The 23334-nt window shown below is 50.2% G+C and overlaps 9 protein-coding genes across 9 annotated transcripts; 2 read left to right on the forward strand and 7 right to left on the reverse strand.

Moving 5' to 3' along the window:
- Positions 1–679: 679 nt before the first annotated feature.
- On the reverse strand, positions 680–1015 carry JN550_003500 (uncharacterized protein; the record flags this gene model as incomplete). The annotated part of the gene is made up of 1 exon (XM_049314911.1): positions 680–1015. One exon carries the CDS (start codon positions 1013–1015, stop codon positions 680–682), a length of 336 nt encoding a protein of 111 aa, XP_049174691.1.
- A 611-nt stretch (positions 1016–1626) lies between these two features.
- JN550_003501 (uncharacterized protein) lies at positions 1627–4056 on the reverse strand (the record flags this gene model as incomplete). The annotated part of the gene is made up of 1 exon (XM_049314912.1): positions 1627–4056. One exon carries the CDS (start codon positions 4054–4056, stop codon positions 1627–1629), a length of 2430 nt encoding a protein of 809 aa, XP_049174692.1.
- Positions 4057–4631: 575 nt separating this feature from the next.
- Positions 4632–8404, forward strand: JN550_003502 (uncharacterized protein; the record flags this gene model as incomplete). Its single annotated transcript, XM_049314914.1, has 11 exons — positions 4632–4770; positions 4829–4882; positions 4946–4987; positions 5044–5214; positions 5266–5290; positions 5350–5949; positions 6011–6997; positions 7062–7357; positions 7433–7465; positions 7526–8195; positions 8248–8404. The coding sequence occupies 11 exons, from the start codon at positions 4632–4634 to the stop codon at positions 8402–8404; spliced, it is 3174 nt and encodes a 1057-aa protein (XP_049174693.1).
- Positions 8405–8549: 145 nt separating this feature from the next.
- Positions 8550–9182, reverse strand: JN550_003503 (uncharacterized protein; the record flags this gene model as incomplete). The annotated part of the gene is made up of 1 exon (XM_049314915.1): positions 8550–9182. The coding sequence occupies one exon, from the start codon at positions 9180–9182 to the stop codon at positions 8550–8552; it is 633 nt and encodes a 210-aa protein (XP_049174694.1).
- Positions 9183–9743: 561 nt separating this feature from the next.
- JN550_003504 (uncharacterized protein) lies at positions 9744–10427 on the forward strand (the record flags this gene model as incomplete). Its single annotated transcript, XM_049314916.1, has 1 exon — positions 9744–10427. One exon carries the CDS (start codon positions 9744–9746, stop codon positions 10425–10427), a length of 684 nt encoding a protein of 227 aa, XP_049174695.1.
- Positions 10428–11676: 1249 nt separating this feature from the next.
- Positions 11677–12731, reverse strand: JN550_003505 (uncharacterized protein; the record flags this gene model as incomplete). Its single annotated transcript, XM_049314917.1, has 2 exons — positions 11677–12234; positions 12288–12731. The coding sequence occupies 2 exons, from the start codon at positions 12729–12731 to the stop codon at positions 11677–11679; spliced, it is 1002 nt and encodes a 333-aa protein (XP_049174696.1).
- A 1606-nt stretch (positions 12732–14337) lies between these two features.
- JN550_003506 (uncharacterized protein) lies at positions 14338–15244 on the reverse strand (the record flags this gene model as incomplete). Its single annotated transcript, XM_049314918.1, has 2 exons — positions 14338–14672; positions 14737–15244. The coding sequence occupies 2 exons, from the start codon at positions 15242–15244 to the stop codon at positions 14338–14340; spliced, it is 843 nt and encodes a 280-aa protein (XP_049174697.1).
- A 1805-nt stretch (positions 15245–17049) lies between these two features.
- On the reverse strand, positions 17050–17607 carry JN550_003507 (uncharacterized protein; the record flags this gene model as incomplete). The annotated part of the gene is made up of 2 exons (XM_049314919.1): positions 17050–17209; positions 17264–17607. The coding sequence occupies 2 exons, from the start codon at positions 17605–17607 to the stop codon at positions 17050–17052; spliced, it is 504 nt and encodes a 167-aa protein (XP_049174698.1).
- Positions 17608–18932: 1325 nt separating this feature from the next.
- On the reverse strand, positions 18933–22990 carry JN550_003508 (uncharacterized protein; the record flags this gene model as incomplete). Its single annotated transcript, XM_049314920.1, has 3 exons — positions 18933–19290; positions 19386–22627; positions 22691–22990. The coding sequence occupies 3 exons, from the start codon at positions 22988–22990 to the stop codon at positions 18933–18935; spliced, it is 3900 nt and encodes a 1299-aa protein (XP_049174699.1).
- Between the last annotated feature and the right edge of the window lie 344 nt (positions 22991–23334).

Raw genomic sequence — 23334 nt, forward strand, 5'->3', positions numbered from 1 at the left:
CAACCGCAAGGCTGTCTACTCTAGGTGCCACCAATCTTGATTGGCACCAATGGATTCAGTACTTTCACAGAAGCACGACGGGAAACGAATGTTACGACTAAAAAATAAGTATTACTGTACTCTAGTATCCGAGGGACGGATGAGCACGGCTTGGCCTTGACACCTTGTTGAGGTGTCGGACATGATACCAGCTCGCAATGCTTTCCATTTTTACTTGCTTTGAGTTGGTGTTTCAGGACTGCCTTGTACTGGCTAATATGACTACAATTCATGAAAGTGTTCTTGTTACGCAAATAATTTCCCAGTGACGATGTGGAAAATTAATGGCGGTATGGTAAGACGGGTAGATTTGCACCTTACTGTTCTGTATTTGACGGGATCCTTCGCTTTGTTGCTCAAGCCACCAAGTGGCGTTGGCTCATTCGGTACTTCGTTTGAGAAGCCTCTGCGAGAGCCCGGGCCAGCAGCGTTGAAAATGCTATCACGTAGCTATTGTTGTCCACAGGATCATATCATGACCTCTCATGGCACTTTGCCCAGGGGTTTGGTGCTGTGGAGATCTCGCCGTGTCATGAGCGAAGGCGTCTTGGCGAGTCCAGTCTGCGCAGTTTATCCCAGGGAACGCCGGCTTCGTAGACATGTGCAGAGAGCTGAGCAACCAGGAGACGTACGCAATCAACTACGTCTCAAAATAGAGGTCGTAGTGCTTGGAACATCCGGGGTTGAACGCAGCACCACAGCGCGGGCAGGCGTTATCGCACGCCAGGTACTCGGCAACCGTCAGCTCGTGGCAGCAGCTCCCGCACAGGACGGCCTTGGCGCTGTCGCGTTCCGCCTTCGGCCAGACCTGGGGCTCGTGCCCGGCCAGCGCCTCGTGGCAGCTGATGCAGGCATAGTAGTCGCCGCAGCACCTGTGCCGGATCGCGATGATATCCCGTGGCGAGTGCCAATGGGCACACTGCGTGAGCGGCGTCACCTGCAGGCCTTTGACCGGAGGCGGGTCTTTGCTGGTCATGGCGGGCTCTGAGGGACACGCCAGCGATATTGCGCGGGAGGGTGGATGTTGGTAAAACAAGTGCTTGGGTTACGTGTGGATGAGGCTTCGAGACTGCATGTCGAAGTTTCCTTCGTACATGATATAATCAAATCAGGTGAACTTTTGTGAGTTCGCAATTGGGAAAATCAGGACCTGGAGATATGCATATATCGAAGTTCACTGGTCAGTCTTGATTACTGCTTAGTGGCATAGCTTTCGGGAGTCGCAGAAGATGTGATGGCTTAGCAGAATGCATGGAGGGGAGGTGTCAAACAGGTGAACATCTATTGCCTGCCGATTTATGTTGCAGGTTCCACAAAACATGACTATTTTTATTAATACCAAGCCTCCCTAGCAGTCGACAAAACGTAAGAGTTTGTAGTGATGCAGAAACGCATCATGGAGCTAATGTGTGAATTGCAAGATACCAAGGTATGAAGTAGCATGTTCCACCAGTCCCCATCGCCATGGGCAAATCTCATTAGTATATTGTACAGGAATCATCACAGTACAGTATTCGACGGTGTAATAACCCATACTGATATGAACCGGAGCAGAAGATATGCTTCAAACCGTGGCATGTTTGTTGCCTATTGTAAGAAATTCCCTGGCTGTCTGGGATACGGCGTACTCTGAAATCTTCCTTCATAAGAATGGACCATGTGCGTAGCTGGCTGAAGAAAATGTAGAGGCAACACGATATACGGCACTGGTGCAGGTAAGGCGAACCTTTGCGGTGGAAGCCGTGCTTCGTACTCGACAGGGATCATATGACCGCCGGGTACCTCTTGCCAGCTGAGAGGAGAAACATACTGATTGCGACCTCCGGCCGGCTCTGGCCAGAATGGTAAACGCCGCTGTCGCCCAATGTGATCTTCCTGTCCTTCTATCCACTCCGTCGCCGGCCCAAACTCCGGCCCAAGCTGCGAGGTGCGGCCATCCGCACTCTGCGAGTACTCAGTGTGTTGAGGGGAGTACCCTCGCTGGACCGATCCAGGAGCAAGCTTTCCTGGCTGTGCTCCGAGTCCCGTATCCTCGAGGTTAGGGGAAGCATGTTTCTTCCCACTGGTACCTCTGGACCGTGGCCGGAACTCGGTCGCGCCGGGGTTCAGTGCCTCGCTTTGTGAGATCGCACTGTTTCGACCGATACTATGTTCCTCAAACTGGTCAATAAGAACGGAGATGCCTTGGTTGCCCAACGGAATATCACTATAGGCATCTGTTCCTGGTTGTTCGGCGCTAGCTTTGAGAGCTGCGCCTTCTCCCTCGCGGGCAGACTCTGTAGTTGTCGCACTTCCACTCTGATTTCCGGCGGGGAAAAGACGTCCTTGTTCATCATGGGCCTTCTCGGGTTCTTTGTTCGGTCTAAATGGCGTAGGTGGTATTACCGTTGCAGTGTCTGACTCATCAGAAACTTGGCTCTCCCCGATACCAGGGCCACTAGGCACACCTGTCTGAGTGGCCTTCGTGGTAGCGGTTGACGTTCCCGGTGGCCTTCTACCACCCTGCTGAAGATTGCGAAATGCTGGAGTCTGGCGGGCATCCATCGTGTCTTGAACATGATAGGCAGTCCCTGCAGGGCCGTAGCTGGGGTGGAGCGGACCGAACTGCTGCAACCGAGGATCAGGCTCGTAGTAGCCCACGCTTGGAAAAGAATTCTGTCGACTCGCATTAGACATTGCTTCGTAGAAGCCCGCCGAAGTCCGAGAGGCATCACGTGGCAGACCAGGTGTTCTGCTGAGGTTTGGCTGGTCAGTAAACCTCCGAGATCTGGAGTGATCCCCGTGGCCCTGGTCCTGTCCAAGGATTTCGGCCTTGATCTCGTCCTTAAGCTGCTGGAGCATCTGCCTGAGCTGTCTTTCCTGCCCTTCGCTACCTTGCTTAGCCTCACGTTCTGCTGTGAGCTTCTTCTCGGTCTCTTGAAGAGCATGGACTGCTTCCTCTACCTGTCGCTTTAACCGTGCCTCTTCCACGGCTCTATCGGCCTCGATCTGAGCAAGGGCCTCTCTCTTTCCGCGTTCCTCGGCTGCTTTCTCTACCTTTTGGCGTTCCTCAAGAGCCAGCTTCTCCGCTCTACGGGCATCTTCTGCGGCCCTTTCCGCGTCCCTTTTGGCCTCTTCAAAAGCCAGCCGCTTCTCTTCCGCGGCCTTTTTTACAGCTTCCTCCGTCTCGCGCTTAACCTTTTCCTCCAATTCCTGCCGCTTTTTTAGTTCCTCTTCTCGCAGCTGTATGGCCCGTCTCATCTCAAGCTCGCGCTTAAGCGCTTGTACCTCTGCAGAGGCCTCACTTTCGGCCTTCGTAGCTTCCATCTGCCCCACGGGGGCCGGCGCTGGGGTTCGCGCCGGAACTTCTGTCGGTGGCGGCGGCGGCGGTGACCACTGATACTGTTGCATACCAAGCGGCGTAGGATATCCGCCAGCATACCCGCCAGCATAGGGATGGCCAACATAGCTACCTCCAACAGCTGGCGGCGAGAAAGGGTTATGGCCATAAGGAAGCATATTTCCCGCTACTGCGCCATAGTAGCCCGAACCCGATCTTGGAATATAGGGGTCCATATCACTGTCTGGGTAGCCTAGCATAGAATCTCTCCTCTCGTGTCGTACTGGGAACGAAGAACGATGAGGTAGCCCCGAAATTGAGTGCTTTCCGTAGCGGACGCGGATATCCCGATCACTGTCAGAAGCCTCACTATAAGATCCCCTCTCCCTCGGTCTCGCTGTATGACGTGCCTTCCAAGACGAACGGCGAGATGGCCCCTTACCCGGTGGATTCAATCGTTCATTGGTCCCCGTTCTACTAGGACCGTCGAAGTCTACCCTGTATCGTGGTTGTGTAGAGCGTTTTGTCCTGTATCCTCCCGAGGTTCGTGGACGAGGATCATCCGAGCCAGATCCAGATGGGGAAGAATGAATTCTAGGCTCCCGGAATGACTCTCCTTCGTCTTCTTCATCAACATTGGAGAGATAAGGGCGTTGCCTGCGGTTTGAGTCGTTGTTGCGTCCCGCTGACCTGTCCATTCTCGATGTAGCAGGTATATGGATCAACGCTCTGCAAGGGTTTTCTGTCATGGGCATCAAGCTCTCATGTACTCATGCGTGCGACATGAGGAGAGCCCAAGATCACATACGCCCAGCAGTCAACGAAAAATGGCATGGTCTCTTCACGACTAAGGCAAAACAGGCAGTGTGGAAAGGACGAGGCTGGGGCACGCTTAAAACCGTTTTGCGTTCTGCAGCTTACATTTTTGGGTCGCTGCATAAGCGCCTAGTCTAGACTGGGGTATAGCGAAGCGGGACGGTGTGCATCTCAGCCGCATCGTGGATCGACGTGGCATGTTACTATTGGCCTTCATCGCCAGGGTCACCTCCGACGAGGGCAGGCCTATCCATAGTAAAGTTGTCTTCAAATTACCTCGTTTCGGCCCCCAAATGCTGACCCGAGTGGCGGTCGTGGGGGATCCACCCAATCGCGTACCCACCGCCAGAAAAGGTGGTCGTGGCTCTGGACGAGGCTCTGGAGATTGTTGAGGATTACTTGAAGTTGAATAGTATCCAGCCGTGCAATTCGATGATATCCAAGGAAATCATGAAAAATGGAGTCATCCGTTCCCAATAACTCTTCCTTTGGGAACCATGGGGATGGCGCTCAGACTTTGCACACGGGACAAGGCTCGCAGGCCATCGTCCAAAATGGCCATCAGTACAACATTGAGAACCTGATACAAAACTTTCGTAAGCAGCATAATAGTGAACCGACTGAGGGATCTCGTTTGCTCACACGGCACATAAGACCAGCCCGAAATGGCCGAACTCCTGATGAAAGTGTGGAAAAAGGATAACGAAGGTTTGAGCTCAATATAGGGTCATCAGTATTGATGGAAGGTTAATGTCAATTTGCATCACGAAGGCGGGCTACAGGATGGAAACAGTAGCTCTGTTCTATCACTAGGTGAGTTCTTTGGTCTTGAACTCTCTTACCCTCTTGAAAACTGAATGGTGTTCTAGTAGATGATCTCCTTGAGTGGCTCGAACCTCAGCCGAAGTTTGGGTATATTGAGAGGCAACGTCTACTATTTGCACAAAGAACGCCGGGCACTGGCCAGTGGCTATTAGAGGCTACTGAGTTTCTAGAATGGAAAAGAACAGCCAATGGGTTTCTGTGGCTTGATGGTATAAGTAAGTTTAGCCCATGCGAATGTGATTTCCTAGTAGTCTAAAAGATTCTAGTCGGAGCTGGAAAGAGTACTTTGATGTAAGTATACTGACCAAGATCTATCACGCCACCAAGAACCAAGGCCTTATTATTTACAGGTCGGTTGTCATTGATGATTTGCAGAAGATGGCGTCCAATAAGCAGGCAAATGTCTGTCTTATATACATCTATTTTCAGGAAGAGAGTGATATCAATCCCACCATGGAGTCTCTCCTCGCAAATCTACTACGTCAGCTACTACAGCAAAACAGGCCACGATTCAACGTTTCCCAGAGTCTTCAGCAAGCCTACGAAGAATGTCAATCCCATGGAATCTTGCCAAGTTCGGACGAATTACTCAACCTCCTTGTTATCGAATCCGAGGCCTATTCGAAGGTGTATCTGATCATTGACGCCTTAGATGCATGTACCAATACCTCCGATTACATGATACAGGACAAGTTCGTCCGTTCCATCCGCAAACTACCCGAAAATTGGAATATAATGGCAAGTTCCCGATTGGGGACATTGCTTGGAAGCAGAATAGAATCAGATTTGGCGTTCCATATCGAGGCTCAAGCATGTGATATCAAGCTTTACGTCGAGATGCGCATACGAGAAAGCAATGCCATGACGCGTTTTACCGAGGAAGCTATCAGGACTGACTCTTCTTTTCGGGAAACTATCTGCGATACTGTGATTCAAAAGGCTCAAGGAATGTAAGTACTTCGCCCAATTACTTCTGTGCCGCGAGGGAGGGCTCACGTTGGCATTGACTAGATTTTTACTTGCAAAGTTGCACTTGGACACACTTGAAGTCCAAGGCACACTAGGTCATTTCAGGGAAATGCTGAGAAAACTTCCTGAAGATCTCACAGAAACATTTGAAGCAGCCTTGTTGCGCATTGACAAACAGACTGATTTTGAGAGGAAAGTAGCCAAGCACGTGCTATCATGGCTGCTATTTTCCATGCGACCTCCGACGGTTGAAGAGGTGAGATACGCATACGCAGTCGATTGGAGAACAAGATCCTTCGATTCCGAGAAGATTTTAGGGGAGAATCATCTGACTTCATATTGTGCTGGCCTCGTCGTGGTCGACCAGGATCGGCGCATTCTACGACCTGTGCATGACACGATCTTGGGATACCTGCGAAATTGGAACTCTATGCCTGACGATCTCAACTCGCACATGGCGCTTCAGTGCATGACGTACATCTCTATGAAAGACTTCTCACAGGAGCCGTCGTCGAAGACCGAACACCAAGAAATCGTACTTGAATATCCCTTGATGAAATACGCCACAGATCATTGGTTCAACCACGTGCGTCGAGTAGAGAAGGGGGATGACCTGGAGAAAGACTTGGAAACGCGTATTCCGGAGTTCCTCAAGGATGCAAGAACACTACCCGCATCTATCGGTCTGGGTCGATATCGACCAATTACCGGATTGCACACTTGCGCATACTTCGGCACAGAGCACTGGGCAAAATCATTGATTGCCACCGGGGTAGAAGTGGACCTTGCCGGAGAAGACGGACGATCACCTCTGCATTGGGCCGTGTTTTACAATCACCCAAGCATTGTCAGTGTGCTCGTCCACCATCGAGCAGATGCAAATATCAAAGACAAGAAGGGAAGCACGCCTCTACATCTTGCTGTACAGGGCGATAATGGACCCGTCGTGTCGCAGCTTATCAAAGCCGGGGCTAGGCTAAGTTGCCGAGATAATCAAGGGCGAACGCCTTTAATATGTGCAATAAGACTGTGAGTTCTTCTGAAAGCAGTGATTCATTAAGCCAAGCACCAATTTCTGACCGAAGAAACATAGTGGTTTCACAAGCATCGCAAAACTACTTCTCGGGCGTACCGATGATATCGACGAGGTGGATGCCGATGGGTTTACACCATTCAGAGAGGCAGTGACGTACTCTACCCTAGATATTGTCCAGGTCCTATTGGAGAGTGGATGCGACGTAAACCAACGGTCGAAAGACGGGTGGACAGCATTGCGACATGCATCTCAATATGGGAATGAACAGCTAGCTCTGCTGTTACTCAGAAAGGGTGCCGAAGTTGATCTAAGAGACGAAAAAGGAGGGTTGACTCCTTTGAGATGGGCAATCTGTAAGTCTGAACTCTGCCGCTTAAATACCACCATCCCTTATTTACTGAGGTATCTTCTAACCTGGAGTTCAATAGTACATGGCCATGCTTTAATGGTAAAATTGCTCTGTAAGTTGCCAAAGCAATCTTGCTGTAACCTATCACGGCACCTAACATAAATCTGACAAGTGGACTGGGGAGCGGACCCCAATGTTACTCATAAAGACGGCCTGACTCCGTTGATCCAAGCAGCCAAAGGTGGAAACGAGTCGGCAACGTGGTTGTTAGTGAGCCACAGAGTTAAGGGTAAGAAAGTGGAGCTGGACGACACGGATCACAGCGGATCCACGCCCTTACATTATGCTGTGAAGAATGGATATGCATCCATAATGTGGCTTCTGGTCATTGCAGGGGCCGACCTTGATATAATGGACGATGAAGGCAGAACTGCACTGCACTTGGCGATCCAAAACGGCGATTCTCCTACTGTCTGGTTGCTTATCGAGAAGGGTGCAGCATTGTCAGTGGCCGACATTAACGGCATACAGCCCTTACATCTTGCAGCTCGACTAGGGCAAGCCCCGATTTTGCAGCTATTGGCAAAAAAGGGCGTTGACTTGAATCAGCAGGACAAAAAAGGGCTGACAGCTCTGCACCACGCAGCCAACGCAGGGAAAGAAGAATGTGTCCTGATACTAATAGACTCTGATGCAAATTCGAACATAGCAGACACCGAGGGGCTTACATGTCTCCATCATGCTGTTCTCGGCAAGGAGATTGAGACGATAATGAAACTGGGCTCACTGAAGCCTTCGATACTTGACTGTCAGGATAAGGGTGGCCGGACAGCCTTGATGTAGTAAGTCTATGCCCTGCAACAGAAGAAGATGTACTAACTGCATATGCGTCAGTGCTGCTCAGCGAGGCAACGATCTGGCTGCTCTTGGCTTGTTCAAGAAAGGGGCAAATATCAGTATTCAGGACGCGGATAGTTGGACAGCGCGAGATCACGCAGCGAATGGGAACCACACGTTTATGATTTCATTTTTAAATGTTGCCGGAACCTGATATCTGTCGATCTGTATGGCGATCGCACCAATTTCGTCACTTCAAGGCAAAGTTGTAACCACCAGCGTATTGCAACTAGATAGTAACCTATCAAGACCTAGTGTTCGACAATCTTGAGAATTGTAGCAAGCTGACTAACCCCCCGTCAACAATTCGCAGGAGACGAGAAAGTGAACGGCCCCGTGAAATTTCCATTGAATTGGGCACCTGACCCGATATTGACGTTCTGATCGCCATTACCAGTGTGAATGCTCTGGGGCCCTGTCCCGTAATTTCCAATGAAGGGGGACTGCTTGTCCTCCAGGCCTTTTTCTGATATGTTCTTACTCTCTTCAACCAAACTGCGCAGCTGAGTCCTAGTTGCTGCCCTGACGGCACAACTTGCCGATAAGGTCTGCAGGTCGCCTAGAACACCATCCATGAGATCTTCAACCTTGCGCCCCTTGCCAAGGGTTCGTACTGCTGCGGCATAGCGTTCCGCTCTCGTGGCATCTTGGTCAACCATGACGCGGCGGAAAATCTTCTCGAGAGCATCGGCTTTCTCTCCACATGCCTCAAGAACGCCCTTCAGTGCAGCGAAGTATACTTCGCTTTCCGTCTCATCCAATCCTCCCGCCGCGGTTTCCAAAGTATCCTTTATCAGTGGTAATCTTCTGACCACTACACGGAATGAACTCGGAAGTCCAGTTGCATCTTTCGCTGCCCCGTATACCTTGATAATTACGTCGACTATGCCTATAATTCCAGAAATAAGTCCGATGACCTCGGCGCCAGACATTGGAGGAACTACTCTTGTCAATCCAGATACTCTCGATCCTTAGGAGGCAGATTAGTCGCACCTTGGTAGAACAATGCCTGGAATATGGTTGGTGCTGATCCTTTTGGAGCGCGGAGGTAAAGAGTCAAGCCTTGCAACTCGAAAATTGGGGGGATGAGCTCAGGGCTCCGCCAGTAATCCGAGGCACGCTGAGGCGATGCATTATTAAATGCGTGTGGCACGAGTCTACTTTGCAGCCTGATCGGTGGGGGCTATGCAAGCTTCTACCAATAGTCGCTTATCACCGATGGGCTTGCGCAAAGCGTCACTGCAGCTTGCAGGGGACTGCAGGACACAGCCCGCCAGCTCACAGCGGTCGAGCTGATCAAAGTCATATAAGCCTGCTGATGGCGTGCGGCAATCGCCGCCAAGTTGTCAAGAATCGTCGCTCCAGACAAATTGGAGATCGAGCAACATATTCACAACACACGGGGAGCTCAAGCAAGATCCTCTCATAGTCTCAGTGTCTCACACACCATTGCACCTTCATTTCCCAGCCCAGCAATCCGCCCCATTGCAAGAATGTCGGGCTCTACAGCACCCCAAATCGCGAGGTGTGTTCGCGACACGATCGGATCGCTTGACAAAATCACGGACGTTTATGAGGCAATTGATGATGCCGATGATCTTCCACCAGCCTTCGAAGAGGTCTTTAAAGCGGTGTCTCCTGCGACGACGGCTTTGAAAAGCATTAAGGCGTACCTTGCCAAGAAAAAGCCTGAAGGCGACATGGATGCCGATAAAAACACAGCCCAGAAGGAAAAGGCTGCAGCTGAAAAGTTTCAAGCCGCCGCGGCGCACCTGTATGACATTTACGACAGAGTCGTGCCGGCTGGAGATGGTCCACGGATGGCGCGCTATCGGTCAGCAGCGGGGAAAAGTGGCCGTATTGAGGTACTTATGAAGGGGATTCTTGACGGTATCCTCGTTCTCGCGAAGGAACCTATATTCAGCAAGGATCAAATCGCCGCTATAAAGAAGGCGTTGGAAGAGGTACTCAAAATACCGAAGTCCTTGACAGATGAGACAGGTCAGGGAGTATACAATTATGGAAGCGGCCCACAGACTGTCCATTATGGCCAAGGTGACCAGAATATTAACACCGGCCCAAGCCCTCAGTTGAATGGGAAGTTTATGAGAGAGATCAACGTCAACCCTGTGATGCCGAAGCCGGACACTTTAGACCATAAAAGCCGGACACATTAGACCATTGATCCGATCTACAACAGCGCTTCAGGTTACAGTTCAGATATATATCGCAAGGCTACGTTGAATGTAAAGAGAACGTCAGTTAACTATATATATATCCTACATTCGCATGAGAGAAAGCGCTCAAATGTTGATATTCATCCAATAACCCAATACTACTGCCATGTCTGTACCCACACCCAGGGTTGGTCATCGAACAAAACGGGCAGCATTTCCTTGATCCTTGAGTTGTTGTATCAGTTCCAATTTTTCACAAACAACCTGATATCAGCTGTAAGACATTATAACAAATCCGAAGTCACAATCCTTCGACAGTAGTCTCAACGTCTTGAGGTTCAGGTATAAGACTCAGTGTTCATGGCGGTGAGCGATGTGCCATGTTTTGAGCTATGGCCTCGGCTCCTTGGGTCTGAAGGCTGAAGACTGCTCCGGTATCTCCTTTGAGGACGAATTCGAGGTCATACATGGTCTTAGTACTAGGAAGAGGGAATTGGCCTAATTGGGGCACCTGTCTGTAGCCCCCTTGCAGCCAACGTCGAGTAGATCGATGAAGCTGATTGAAGAGGCAGATCTCGCGCAAGAAGACCTTTGTTATTATATATTAGATCTGTCGTCAAGCTTGAGCTGCTCCGTGCAAACGATTGGGTTGATGCGCAGGTCTTTTGTCGGCACCATCCAACAGTAGCCCTTCCTTTCGCTACACGGCGGACATGGGGCTTACTTTGCCATACGTGGCTATCGCGTGCACGGCCACAGCTTTTTCTAAAACATGGGAACCCTTCACGGCAGACAATTTCGGTAGGTACAAGCCCCATACATTGGGCAGCAGCCAGAACCTGGTCCATATATTTTCAGTTGTGTTGCTGCAAAGCTCTAGGCCATCGGTTTGTCCATCGAGCTCATTGCGTCGCCGCAGCAACTACTCCCCCGTCAGCGCCTCGCTGAGGATACTTTGCAATAACTTTAATTAGGTAATAGCAAAGCATAACCATTATCATTATGGAAAATTGGAAATAATCCTGGTGGGCTGATTATGAAATCTATAATATATATCATAATCGAATTGTGCATGATAAGCCCATGCTCTTCTGGCCAGAGTCCCCGCGATATCCTATGCGCTCTGCCTGGTATCCTTGATCCTTTGCTCGGACACGCCAAGAACGCCATTGTATCTATATTCTACCCATACCATGAAGAAAAACAAAGGAATTACATTCACCTATATTGTTGAACAGCACTCACATCTCTACCTTGGGACGTGCGAGCCTGAGACTTTTTGTTCTTCCTCTCCACTGCTCTGAGCAGGCGAGCTTTTTGGCCGTACGTTACCACTCTTCCCAGTGATATGTTCCATACCCTGGAAGCACAAGTTCGGATGCCAAACATTCAAGACCAGCACCGCCACCACTACCATGACGCCCTCGAACCCAATGAACATACCCTGCTTCCGCATTAGGGGGCCTGTCCAGCCCTCGCTCAACTCGGCAACTCTGTAAACACTCCTCCAGAAAATGCAGATTGTGCTCAATGACAAGGCGCCAAGGAAAAGGCGGAAGGACCAACTGGCACGAAGTCGTACAAGGGCTGGATCGTGGTCGAGCGCGGCGGGGCCACGCCGGAGCGTGCGGATCGCAAAGTCGACGGCGAAAATAATAAACACTAGCAAAGTGAAGACCTGAAAAGCAAGGCCCGCGATCATAATGTTATTCCCTGGGTCGATGTCGGTGCGGTTATGCGAGGCGACGCTGGCCATGCCGCCGCCAACGGCTTGGAGAATGAGAGATATCACATCGCACGGGATGAACTGCAATGCGCTAATGAGCTACTGTGTGGTCGGATTTTGGATCGGCGACTTACAATTCGAGGGTACCACAAGGGGTTGAGGCGTGAGTTTTCGGCTCCGAAAGTAATGATAATACTTCGGAGGCAGAAGTAGATGCCCGCAGCCATGAAGGCAGGACCGATGGTGAGACAGCATATTTGGATCAAGAAGCCGTTCTCGGACCACTGGTCCTGCCAGCTCATTATGCGACCCATGTAGCCCAAGACCTCACAGAGAACACCCAGCAGGAGGGCAACGGTGAAGCCGACATTTCGGAAGCGTGTGAGGACGAAGACCGCTGCAAATCCCAGAAAGGAGAGGGCGAATAGTCCAGCAAAGACAGCATTGGGAACGACTTCGATTCGATAAAGATAGTACGACTCGTCGTATTTGCAGTATTGAGGGAAAACATCCACGTAGTCCCTGCAATTGCGGAAGCTGAACCCCTGTGGCAGCTCGGTGCCGTCTGAAGTCGCCATGGCGGCTGGCGTTTGTGGTCGAGGGCCCCGGTCCTGAGAGAGAGGTCTTATGCTGGAATTGAACACAAACAGGTTGGATGATCGTTTCCCGCACGTCGTTGACTTGACAGACGCAAGCGCGAAGATGGATCTACTTTCGCTGTATACTACTAGCCTGCTAAACCTTCCTGAAGTGAGTTGGTATCCAGATGTGGAAATGCAAGAGACGGGGCTGGGTCCCATATAAAGAAAGCGAATCTGCTCGCAGTCCGAGCTGCCCGTCACCCGGGATTGGTGTTCCAACCCGTAACTTGGCAGCCTGGGCGAGCGCTGCGCCTCGCCAGCTGAAGGATCAAACGTGCAAAAATCGAAACACGGTTTTCGGCGCTTTAGGGCCTGGTACGGAGTACTAGCGTACGATTTGGTGTCCACTAGCGGCCCGCGCCTAATGAGGAGTTTGCCTGATTGGGCTTAATGTACGATTTTGCGGCGCAGGATCTTCGAGGCCCTGGTCGCGACATTGGGTGGCCGAAGCCCGAACACCACGTTCTCGGAGCTCGGTTGCCAAGAATTCAACAACGGGACACTCTGACGATGTTGACTTTCGGCCACGCGTCGGCGTGCTAGCGCCAGTCTCTCATTAGCTGATAAGGCATTGCGGGTAGCAAAGCCTCCGTGTGGCGTTTAGGCAGAAACCAGAGTCACCATTGAGATTGGGCGAGTCGTAACTTACTTAGGTACGCAGTTCTCAGCTGTGGCTGCTTAGCACCAGCCAAAGTCGCATTGTGGTACAGAAAATGATCCAAGAATGTCAAGACCCCATCACATCATATAGCGTACCATATGATCTATTTTGCAATTAATTAAAATCCCTTCAAGTTTTGCTCCAAAGAGTTATAGATTGATTTATCAAAGAAGGAGCAAATATTACAACGATAGCCACATGCCGACGGGCCAATACAAAGTGCACAACGTGAAGTTTTGCTATTCTGCTCTATCTACAGCTCCTGGCCATCGCGCCTCCTTTCTCTTCTTCAGCGGGTGTCGGCTGTGCCGTGATTGAAGAGATATACTGTGTAACCGACGCTCAATTCCATGGGTAACAGCCGGCTATATCAGCGGACTGCGTTGACAGACTGGCGCCAGTGAGCCCTACTGCATTGGTGTGCCATTTAGAATACCCGAGCCCTCTAGCCTAACCGAGTAGGACACCCTGAGCGCAGCCGCCAAGATTAACAGCAGCGAGCAGGTGCCTGTATCTTTGTTGTTATGCCTCAGTGTGGCCTGCCAATCGTAACCCATATCGAATGGACAGAGGACTGTGACGACGAAAGAGGAACAACTCGAACACTGCCCAAGCACGATCACTAGTGCAGTGAACGCGTGGTCCCTTGCTCTACGCGCCCATTATTGGAAGATTCTTGTATCATGGCCTATTGTTTAATGCATACTACAATAGAATTGGACCGGGCTTGTGGAAGAGACGGCTGATATCAACGTGCCAAGAAGTGTCAAACGTTGTATTAAGTAAACAGTACGCAGACTTGAAAACTATCTAATTTGCCAACCATCGCAGGTCACTGAGCCAAGCCAAAGAAGCTCCAACATGCCAGCCCTGCCCGAAAACTTAGTACGCCATGTACCCAACTACCACGGCTGCTGCTCCGAGCAAGTATTCCTTCTTCACTGCTGCGGTTGGCCCTGCAATGTTGCCGGTAGCCGAGGGAGTGCCGGTAGTTGGACTTGGACTCGGGCTCGGGCTGGCGCTGGCCGACGGAACACTCGCACGCACACAGCTTACAGAGCGAGATGATTTTCCTGTCTTATAATTACTCCACTCAAAGGTGATTGGGAAAACTGAGCTGGCCAACATGTTGACTAGCGTCTTGTTATTAATGTCGTGAGGCGACATATAGAGCTGCGCCCAGCTGTCGTCGTTTACCATTGATGTCGCGGTGCTGTCTAAAGAAAGAGTTAACATGATGATTCTGATGAACTGGAAGGTGCGTAGCAATGGGAGGCTGACTCAATCCATAAGCACCAGAGCTTGGTGACGGGCACTCCTCTGGCCAGCCTTGACGGGTAGATCTCAGCGATTTCTCTGTGAGCTTTCTCAGGCATGCGTCGGAAAATGCCGTCCTGCAGTCGCCACTATCCGAGCGATCGAACAGATCGATCCAAGTTTGGTTATAATCGGGGACGACGACTTCATACAACAGTTCCCAATCAGCGAGGTCTACGCCAGCCGGCGCCGTAAGAGAGAGCAAGGCAAAAGGCCGGGCCGTTGTGTCGTTGATCTTGGAATCGACCACGGTGATTGTGTGGGTGTAGTCCGATGTGCCATTTGGACCCTTAGTAGTCCAGTTGTGACTTGCGAAAGGGTTTGTGAGAAGTGCCTTCGCAGCTTCAGTCAAGTTAGTCCCCCCGAGCGTTGCAGAGATCTGAGCATCTGGGACGACTAGTGCGGCAACGGTGGATTGAAAGGCCACGAGGCCGACGAGTGCCAGTGCCTGTGCCTTGGCTCTTGTAGGCATTGTGGAGATCATGTGACGACTTTGATCCTGTATAGGTTTTGTCCAAGGAGAGGGTAGCGGAACGTAGCTGAAGCTGTCGCAATTTGTAAGGAAAAGGGCGTGTTGTCGAGTTATAGAATGATCAAAGTTCGCGGTCAAGCATATAAGTTAAATACAGGCCTCATTCGTCAGAAGATGTGCTCTAAATCTTATAATTCCCACAACATTGTCCTCGCGGGTTGAGGCTGCGATCCTCGTGAAACAGTAAGGCGCAGTCATTAATTGGGTGGATCGCTTTCCGAAAATAAATCAAAAGTAGTTCGTTGTAAACCCCAAAACGGTTGTCAAGAGTGGGGCTCAGAACATGGCTGTGATCGTGTGAGCCACCGCGCTCACCGGTACATACGAATTTGCAGTGCGCTTGTTTGCTTGGCTTCACCAATCCCCTCTTTTGTCTTCAGCTCTAATCCCACGATACAGGTCGTTCCGGGCAACTTCAATGGTCATGGCTGCGCCAATGAATCCATATGACCGCGTGAGTGAGATTGCTTCCCCGCCCCTCAAGCTGCGGAACGGGGAGCGAGCAGGGCTCAGATCTCACGGGATACGTTGCTGACTATGTGGTGTGCGGTCTCCAACGGCAGCGTACTCGGGGGAGCATCGACTAAGCTTGCTATGCGAAGCTGCTCAGGTGTACTTCCATGCCATCTCACGTGGACTGTACCAGATGGTTGTCAGCAACATCACTGCAATAGGTGCAGACGAGACGATGGAGTCACTGACAATCTGGTTCTACGGACACCCTATTGGATATTGGAAAGTGTATTCTCGACCTTAGAGACGGGGTCAGGTGAAAAACAGGTGCCCACTCGCTCCCAATAACATTGACAGACTGAAGACACAATAAATGCTTGAACGCTTCATAAGGGATATTTGCTGATACCTGTTCTTCATATATAAGCTATCTGCTCAGACATGTCTACCAAATTGTTTGACTAGGATAGGAGTCACAGGGTGTTAACCAACAGAATCACTGAATAAACTTTTAAGGAACGTCGGGTAGGTATTCGAACTTCCCAGTTGGAGCTTGTGTAAAAAGTCTCATCTTGAAGGAATGGCTGGCTGACAAGATCTTTGATCCTCTCACAGAGGTTCTGTGTTAACAGTGCTGTAAAAAGCAGCACTGTTTACGGAGAGCTGTTCGTTTTGCTAATCGCTCTACTTTGTTGTTGCTGCATTCCTAGACTTGGACTCATCTATGGGTCTCGAGAGCGATGAATATCTCCATGTTAATGGCTGTAGCATTACTGAGCTACTATGTTAGTGTTTTTCCATGCCGACAAAAGCTAGTACTTAGAGCGACTTCGGCTGAGGCGAAATTAATTGCGGTACGGGTCGTCACTGTGATGGAGGTGCCAGCCTCGGCCTTCACAGCAGCCTTTCCTAGTTATCCTTATTCATCAAAGCAATGTCAAAAGCGTAGTACAGTAAGAGTATACTATTGGAGAGTGTGAGTGCTTCTGACAGCGTTAACAGGTTATTGATCGTATGCTAGATGCTCACCGTAGATACTGGCATCATACTCTACACATTCTTCGTTGACAACGGGCATGTGCAAACAAAAATCACATTAATTCTGATGCTATTGTATCCATGCGGTTTAAGACCTCCTCGCAAGAAGCTGGGGTATATTTTCATGTAGCATGTCACAACACGCCAGGCGACACTAGGCAACTAGCTCCTTCCACTATCTTAATAATCAGAACACGACACTAATGCTGCCACCAGAGGAATCAAGGCGTCCCGTTACTAAACGATCAACCGCACTACACTGTGCTCGATGAATGATGCGATTTTCGCTCCTTCTTTCCATAACCCTCGGCATCCCCAGCGACAGCATTGCTGTCGAGGCGATCAGCCTCTCTACGATCAGCCTTTCTATGGTCGCGCACCTGATGGAAAAGTGCTGTCAAAAAGTGAAGGATACTTAAGATACCAAATTAGCATATGTTCAGAGAGACAAGTCTAGGATATACTCACGTGCTGATAATGGCCAGGATGAAAGTACCCCAAGGCAAGTTGCAGTTATGCCGGCGCCTGAATTCTGCTGAGACAATGCCAGCCGCAAACGTGTCGTTCTGACATTCGCTTCCATGCGGTCCAGCTGGGCCATGATTGGGACGTGTAAGTGCCGCGACAGCAATAAAGGCGCCCATAAACAGTATATCACCCAGCACCAGCAGCCAGCGGAGTATCTTCGGGCCTCCGTTCTTGAGACAGCAGTTGAGTATCATAGCAACGGCAGTGTACACCACAGCTGCTGCAAGCATGCCTTCGACAGCACCGTCTGCAGCATTGTACGCTCGTCGCGCAAATCGGTACATGGTGGCAAGGCGCGAGGAGAACAGCCCGAGCGATATGATAGACGATAGGAATTGCATCACGCGCAATAAGCGCTGAATCCACCGATTAATCGCAGACGCTCGGAATCTCTCCATGAAAGACATGATTGCGAGCGACACAAGCAACGTATTTCTCAACTGGGTAAATGGGTTTTGGGAGCAGTGTAATGTATGGATAGATTTCCATATAAAGGGGCAATGGGATAGAAAATCCGGAGCCAAGGTGTCCTTGAGCAGAGCAGGTAATTATATAATCCCGTAAGAGCGGAGGTGCATCGGTCGATTGCGCCAAACTTAGACCATCTTGCACCGTCAATTATGCATACAGTAACTTTGGTTACTTGAACTCAGGCTCTCGCCGGTCAAAAAACCTGTTCCCTCTTTGTAATCAGCATCATCGTGACGCGAAGCCAACGCTAAATGCAGGTCACCATTAGTCAAGACCGTAGTATCCATCTTCTCGGTTCTCTTTGACTGGGAATGCAGAAAACTCTATGAAATTGACCATTCGCGTTGGGTAGGAAGCTCCAAATCCACCTTTGTTGTCAAGGCACGAATTGGGCTTTGTGCGCGCAAGAGCTAGGTCATTGGCTATGACGATGTCAGGGGCTCCAGTCACAATACAGTTCAAGCTACCATGCATGCGCGGGAAAGTTGATGCAACGGCTGCTTGCCGCACGTGTTGCTTGCTTTTGGGGTGCAGCCTGAGTAACAACATTAGCTAGATAGATAGATAGAGTTGGCCGACGAGATAGGACCAATGAATCTAGCAAGAAAATCGCAAGCTTTGCCTAGTATGACTCGCATGGATGACGCCCTGAAGTCAAGTAGTCTCTACAATTGCTAAACCGTAAAGGCTACTTGCAGGACTAGCCGAAGTACATACAGCCGCTTGCCACTTCTCATAGCGCTTCTAATCTGGTGCACAAATGTGACGGAGGGCCGCCTAGGTTTAACGTTACCTGCTGCCTACCGCAACTGCGTGATGACGAATTGCTTAACCTGGCCCGAATAAATAAGATGTATTATCGTGCTCTGCGCTTCGAGTTGTCCATTTGGAGGGGCTCTTATGATAGCATGACCAAGACAAGCGTACCGGTTAGAATTTACAGGATAGACAATCGCTGTGCGCGAGATGGAAATAAACAGCTTTAGTACCTAGCGAAAGGCGAGCGGCATTGAGAGAGTGTGTCTTTATTGATTAAATTCGGTCTATTCGCTTTTATAAGCCTAAGCATACTGTGTGATCTAGAAGCGGTTATAATGCCTCTGTCCACATCTAGTCGCACCTAGCACTAGTATCGTTACTATATCGCCTGCCCACTACTACTCGCGACAAATAAAGCATGATATCGGCCCTTCGAATTCATCAGATCCGCATGCGTACCGGATTCTACGATCGTGCCCTGGTCCAGAACGTAAATTCGGTCTGCCTTGACGATAGTGCTCAATCTATGGGCAATGGTGATAGTCGTTCGTCCTTTCTTGGCCTTTTCCAAAGCATCACGAATCAGAGACTCGGACTGCGAGTCCAGAGACGATGTGGCCTCGTCAAGAAGAAGTATACTTGGCTGGCGGATCAGCGCTCTGGCGAGGGCGATGCGTTGCTTCTGGCCTACGCTCAATTGGGTTCCTCGGTTCCCGACAGTCGTCTCAAACTCTTTCCTATAATGAAAATGGGTATCAGCAAACCTTGGTACAAGGCTTCCTTGAATGAATAGCAGGAGGAAATTCAAGGCACATTGCAGACCAAGACTTACGGTAAACTCTTGATGAATTCGAATATGTTCGCTTGTCTACAGGCATCTTCAACGGCCTCCTTTGATGGCCTAATACCTTCGTCTTCTAGTCCAACCAAAAGATTCATATGAATTGTTCCGTTGTATAACGTTGGATCTTGGTTGACGAGACCAATGTGTTGTCTGTATTTAGCCACCTGTAGTGAAGAAAGAGGTTGATTATCGATTCGGATTGCTCCTCGTGTAGGATCGTAGAAGCGTTCAATCATGGAAATAATGGTACTCTTGCCGGAACCTGTCGGTCCTACGAAGGCTATGTTCGACCCCACAGGAATGGTAAACGACAGGTCTCTCAATGCAGCATGATCTTGGCGGGAAGGGTAAGAGAATGTTACAGCATCAAACTCAATGCGGCCTTTTGGGACGCCTGGATCAATACCAGCCGAGGGGTCTAAGGGATCAATCGAAGACTTCTGGCGCAGCAGATGTTGCAGCATAGCTGAAGCTCGTTTGGCCTTTCCCATGCTGGGAGTCCACGAGAAAACGAGGCCAGCCGAATAGGCACTCATCAACATAGAAGATTGGACAACAATAAACTGGTCGAGAGTGTACTCGTGCTGCATGATCAGGCGGCTGCCATACCAGAAGGTTAAGGCCATTCCCGCATAGTAAATGGCTTGTGCTAGGGCATAGAGAAATGATGTCTGCAAGTTCGCTCTCAATGCACGGCTTGACGTCGCTTTGAGCGTCCCTTTGAATTGACTCAACGCCTTTTCCTCCCTAGCCATGGTTGCCACGGTTCGGATGCCCAACAAGGTCTCGTTGGCGTGCTCGGCTGCTTCGTTATTAAACGCTTCGGTATGTCGCTCGAATTCACCAACGAGCCAAACACCAAAATAGCCCGACGCGAGCAGCAGTGGAAATAGTGCCAAGCATACAAGAGCAAGCTTCCACCCGTATGCGAGTGCGACGACAATACCGCAGATTGCAGTAGATGCACATATGAGAATGACGCTGAGAGCGGCACCACTAACGCCGGCAAGGTCATTCGTTGAGGTAGAAAGAAAGCTTGCCAATGCGCCCGATGAGTTTTTCTTCTTGTCGAAGAATGCAACTTCCATTCTCAGCATCTTTTCGAGGGCCATGCTGCGTGCTCGATTGCTCATTTTCTCAGAGCACCACGCGAATACGATACCCTCAACGGCGAGGACCACTAGCATTACCATGGCTAGTAAAAAGAACATCCAAGAGTAGAAGCCGGTTTCAGAGCGGATCTTTTCAGCCTCGGACAATGGCTGCGAGATGGACACAATCGCTTTCCCGAAGAGTATGGCAGATCCTGGCTCCTCAAAGCCAGCAATGGCAGCGCAAATGAGACCAAGTATTACCCACCACAACTCGGGTCGATTGAGGTTCCACCCAAATCGGATCAATGACCACAATGATGAAGATCGCTTCCCAGTGTCTAGCTCCTCGCTGATCAAAAACGAAGCATCATCTCCATCGCTAGTGCCGTCTTTGGAGGCCCTGGAGACAAAATCTTTGGTACTTTCCTCAACTTTCCCGGTTAACAGAGGCGATGTCTGTGTTTCTCTATGCTCGCTCAGATCTTGGGCTTTGACGAGATCGAAATACACCGAACGACTAGCCATGAGATCTGTGTGAGTGCCCTCCTCGACCACATGACCCGCACGGAGTACAACGATCTTGTCCGCATCTCGGATGGTCGAAAGACGGTGTGCAATCACAATCTTGTTGCAACTGGGATGACTCTCGCTCATGGCTGCCAAGACTCTGGCTTCCGTCTCGCTATCAAGTGCTGATGTCGCCTCATCAAGTATGAGAATCCGCGGCTGGCCCACCAATGCCCGTGCTATAGCCACGCGCTGAGCCTGCCCACCCGAGAGCCTCGAGCCCTTGGCTCCAACCATGGTATCGTAACCTTCAGGTAGTTTTGTGATGAAATCGTGGGCCTGCGCAACTTTGGCTGCATTGACCACAAGACGGCGCTTCTCGTCTTCGGAGGTGTTGTCCCACTGTGGACCAGTCAGGCCAAACTCAATATTCTCATACACAGTCTTATTGAACAAAAATGGTTCCTGTTGTACGACATGAATCTGCTGCCGCAACCATCGCAAACGAAAGGATGTTAAGTTGCTGCCATCAAGAAAGATACCTCCAGAAACAGGATCATAGAAGCGCAATATCAGGCTGGCGATCGAACTCTTTCCAGAACCCGACGGGCCCACAATGGCTGTGATTTTACCAGCTGGGAACAGTATATTTACATCATCCAAAACTCGAACGCTTTGGCGACTGGGGTAGATGTGTTTGATATTCCGGAGCTCTATGGTGCCATCGACGTATTGAGGGACAGTGCCTTTGTCAGAAGATGAGTCGATCGGCGATTCGCGATGGCTCATCCTGTAAATGCGGCTGGCTGCTGCAACTGCCATGTTGAAGGCCTCGAGATTGGAGCCGACGTTCAAAACACAGAACGCCGCTGACTTAAGGACTAGGGTGATGGCCACGACATGTGTAAACGGCGTGATGCCGTCCGTTAAGCGTCTCGAGCCCTGCCAAAATCCGAGCGCAACGTTGATGTAGCCACTAGCAACGCAGAGGCTGATCATTGAGGAATTCAATGTTTTGAGGACAAAACCGTGCTTGGATGCCTTCTTTAAGTAGTCCGTATAAGTGCGATGGACAAATTTTTGCATACCCAAGGCTGTGGTACTCTTGATTGAGCCAAGGGCCTCTTCAACAACGGCAGTGCCCGCCGAAGATGCATCGAGAGATCGGCCACTGTAGCGAACTGTGGCCTTGCCGCTAAGGATCAGTACTGAGGTGCCCAATATGAATGACCACGAAAGGATGAAAGTTAAGATCCAGTCCAATGCGAAACACACAATGACCGTGCCCGTCAGATTGCCAATGGCTGCGATGCTGATAGCAAGTTTGGACCCCAGAGCCTCCTGAATCATGTTCGTGTCGGATGTAAGGTGTGATAGGATCGAGCCAGTGCCTACTTCATCAAAGACAGCCATGTTCTGCTTGAGAACAGCGGCGAAGTATTTGGTCTTTATTCTGCGCGCGATCCTGGCTGCGGTGTGGATGAAGCCAGCGGTAGCGACTGTCCAGGATACCAGAGAAACGATAAAGAAGTAAACATAGTACAATGTGAACTGGTTGATTATCGCAGTCAATGTATCGCCCTCCGTTCCAGCACGTGCAAAGAATTGGACTAAATAAGCGTTGACGATCTGGATCGTTTACAATTAGAGCATGTTCCGCGCCGTTAGAAGATCAAATCGAATAGAACTCACAGGGGCAGTTGGATGCAGTGCTCCTGCAGCGATGGCAGCGAGAGTGCTGACAAGAACTATAACTATGTCGACCCAAGTTGCATGGCTGTAAAGACCGAAGAAAGATGCTTTGACATCTTGGAAGTCCAATTGCCTTTCCAAAATCTCCTTCTCAAGTGTATTTGGTAATGCTCTATTCGACTCGGGTTTCTCGCTGCAATCCGCCGTGTGGGTGCAGTCTCCATTACATGAGCTCACTGAAGTCAAAGATGATTCGGGCACTATCTCACCTGGCATGGTCTTCTTGTCCGTACTGCCCATATTGAATCATATGATAACCAGTGTCAATAGGTACAGATCAAGCGTTGTCTTTTATTCCATGCCAGAAATGAGAATCGAGGTATTCGGGAGGAGGAAACAGCAAAAAGGCAAAATAAGGAAGTGTACAATGAACTTTCCCTAACCATTGGACCTCATCAATTCGACTCTCACTAGTTGGCGGCACGACGACACGATGCGGTGACAAGTGGCAGGGTCCCTGCTGGTGACAGGTATGCCGGCGAGCCGGATTTGGAAAGTCCTGGACGTGTAACATTACCTAGGCGCCTAAGATTGACGCTGCAATAGGGCATGTGGCGCCCAAGGCACACCTGTCAGCATGATGA

Source organism: Neoarthrinium moseri, assembly GCF_022829205.1.
Source record: "Neoarthrinium moseri strain CBS 164.80 chromosome Unknown scaffold8_Wmoseri_CBS_16480, whole genome shotgun sequence".
Taxonomy (NCBI): Eukaryota; Fungi; Ascomycota; class Sordariomycetes; order Amphisphaeriales; family Apiosporaceae; genus Neoarthrinium; species Neoarthrinium moseri.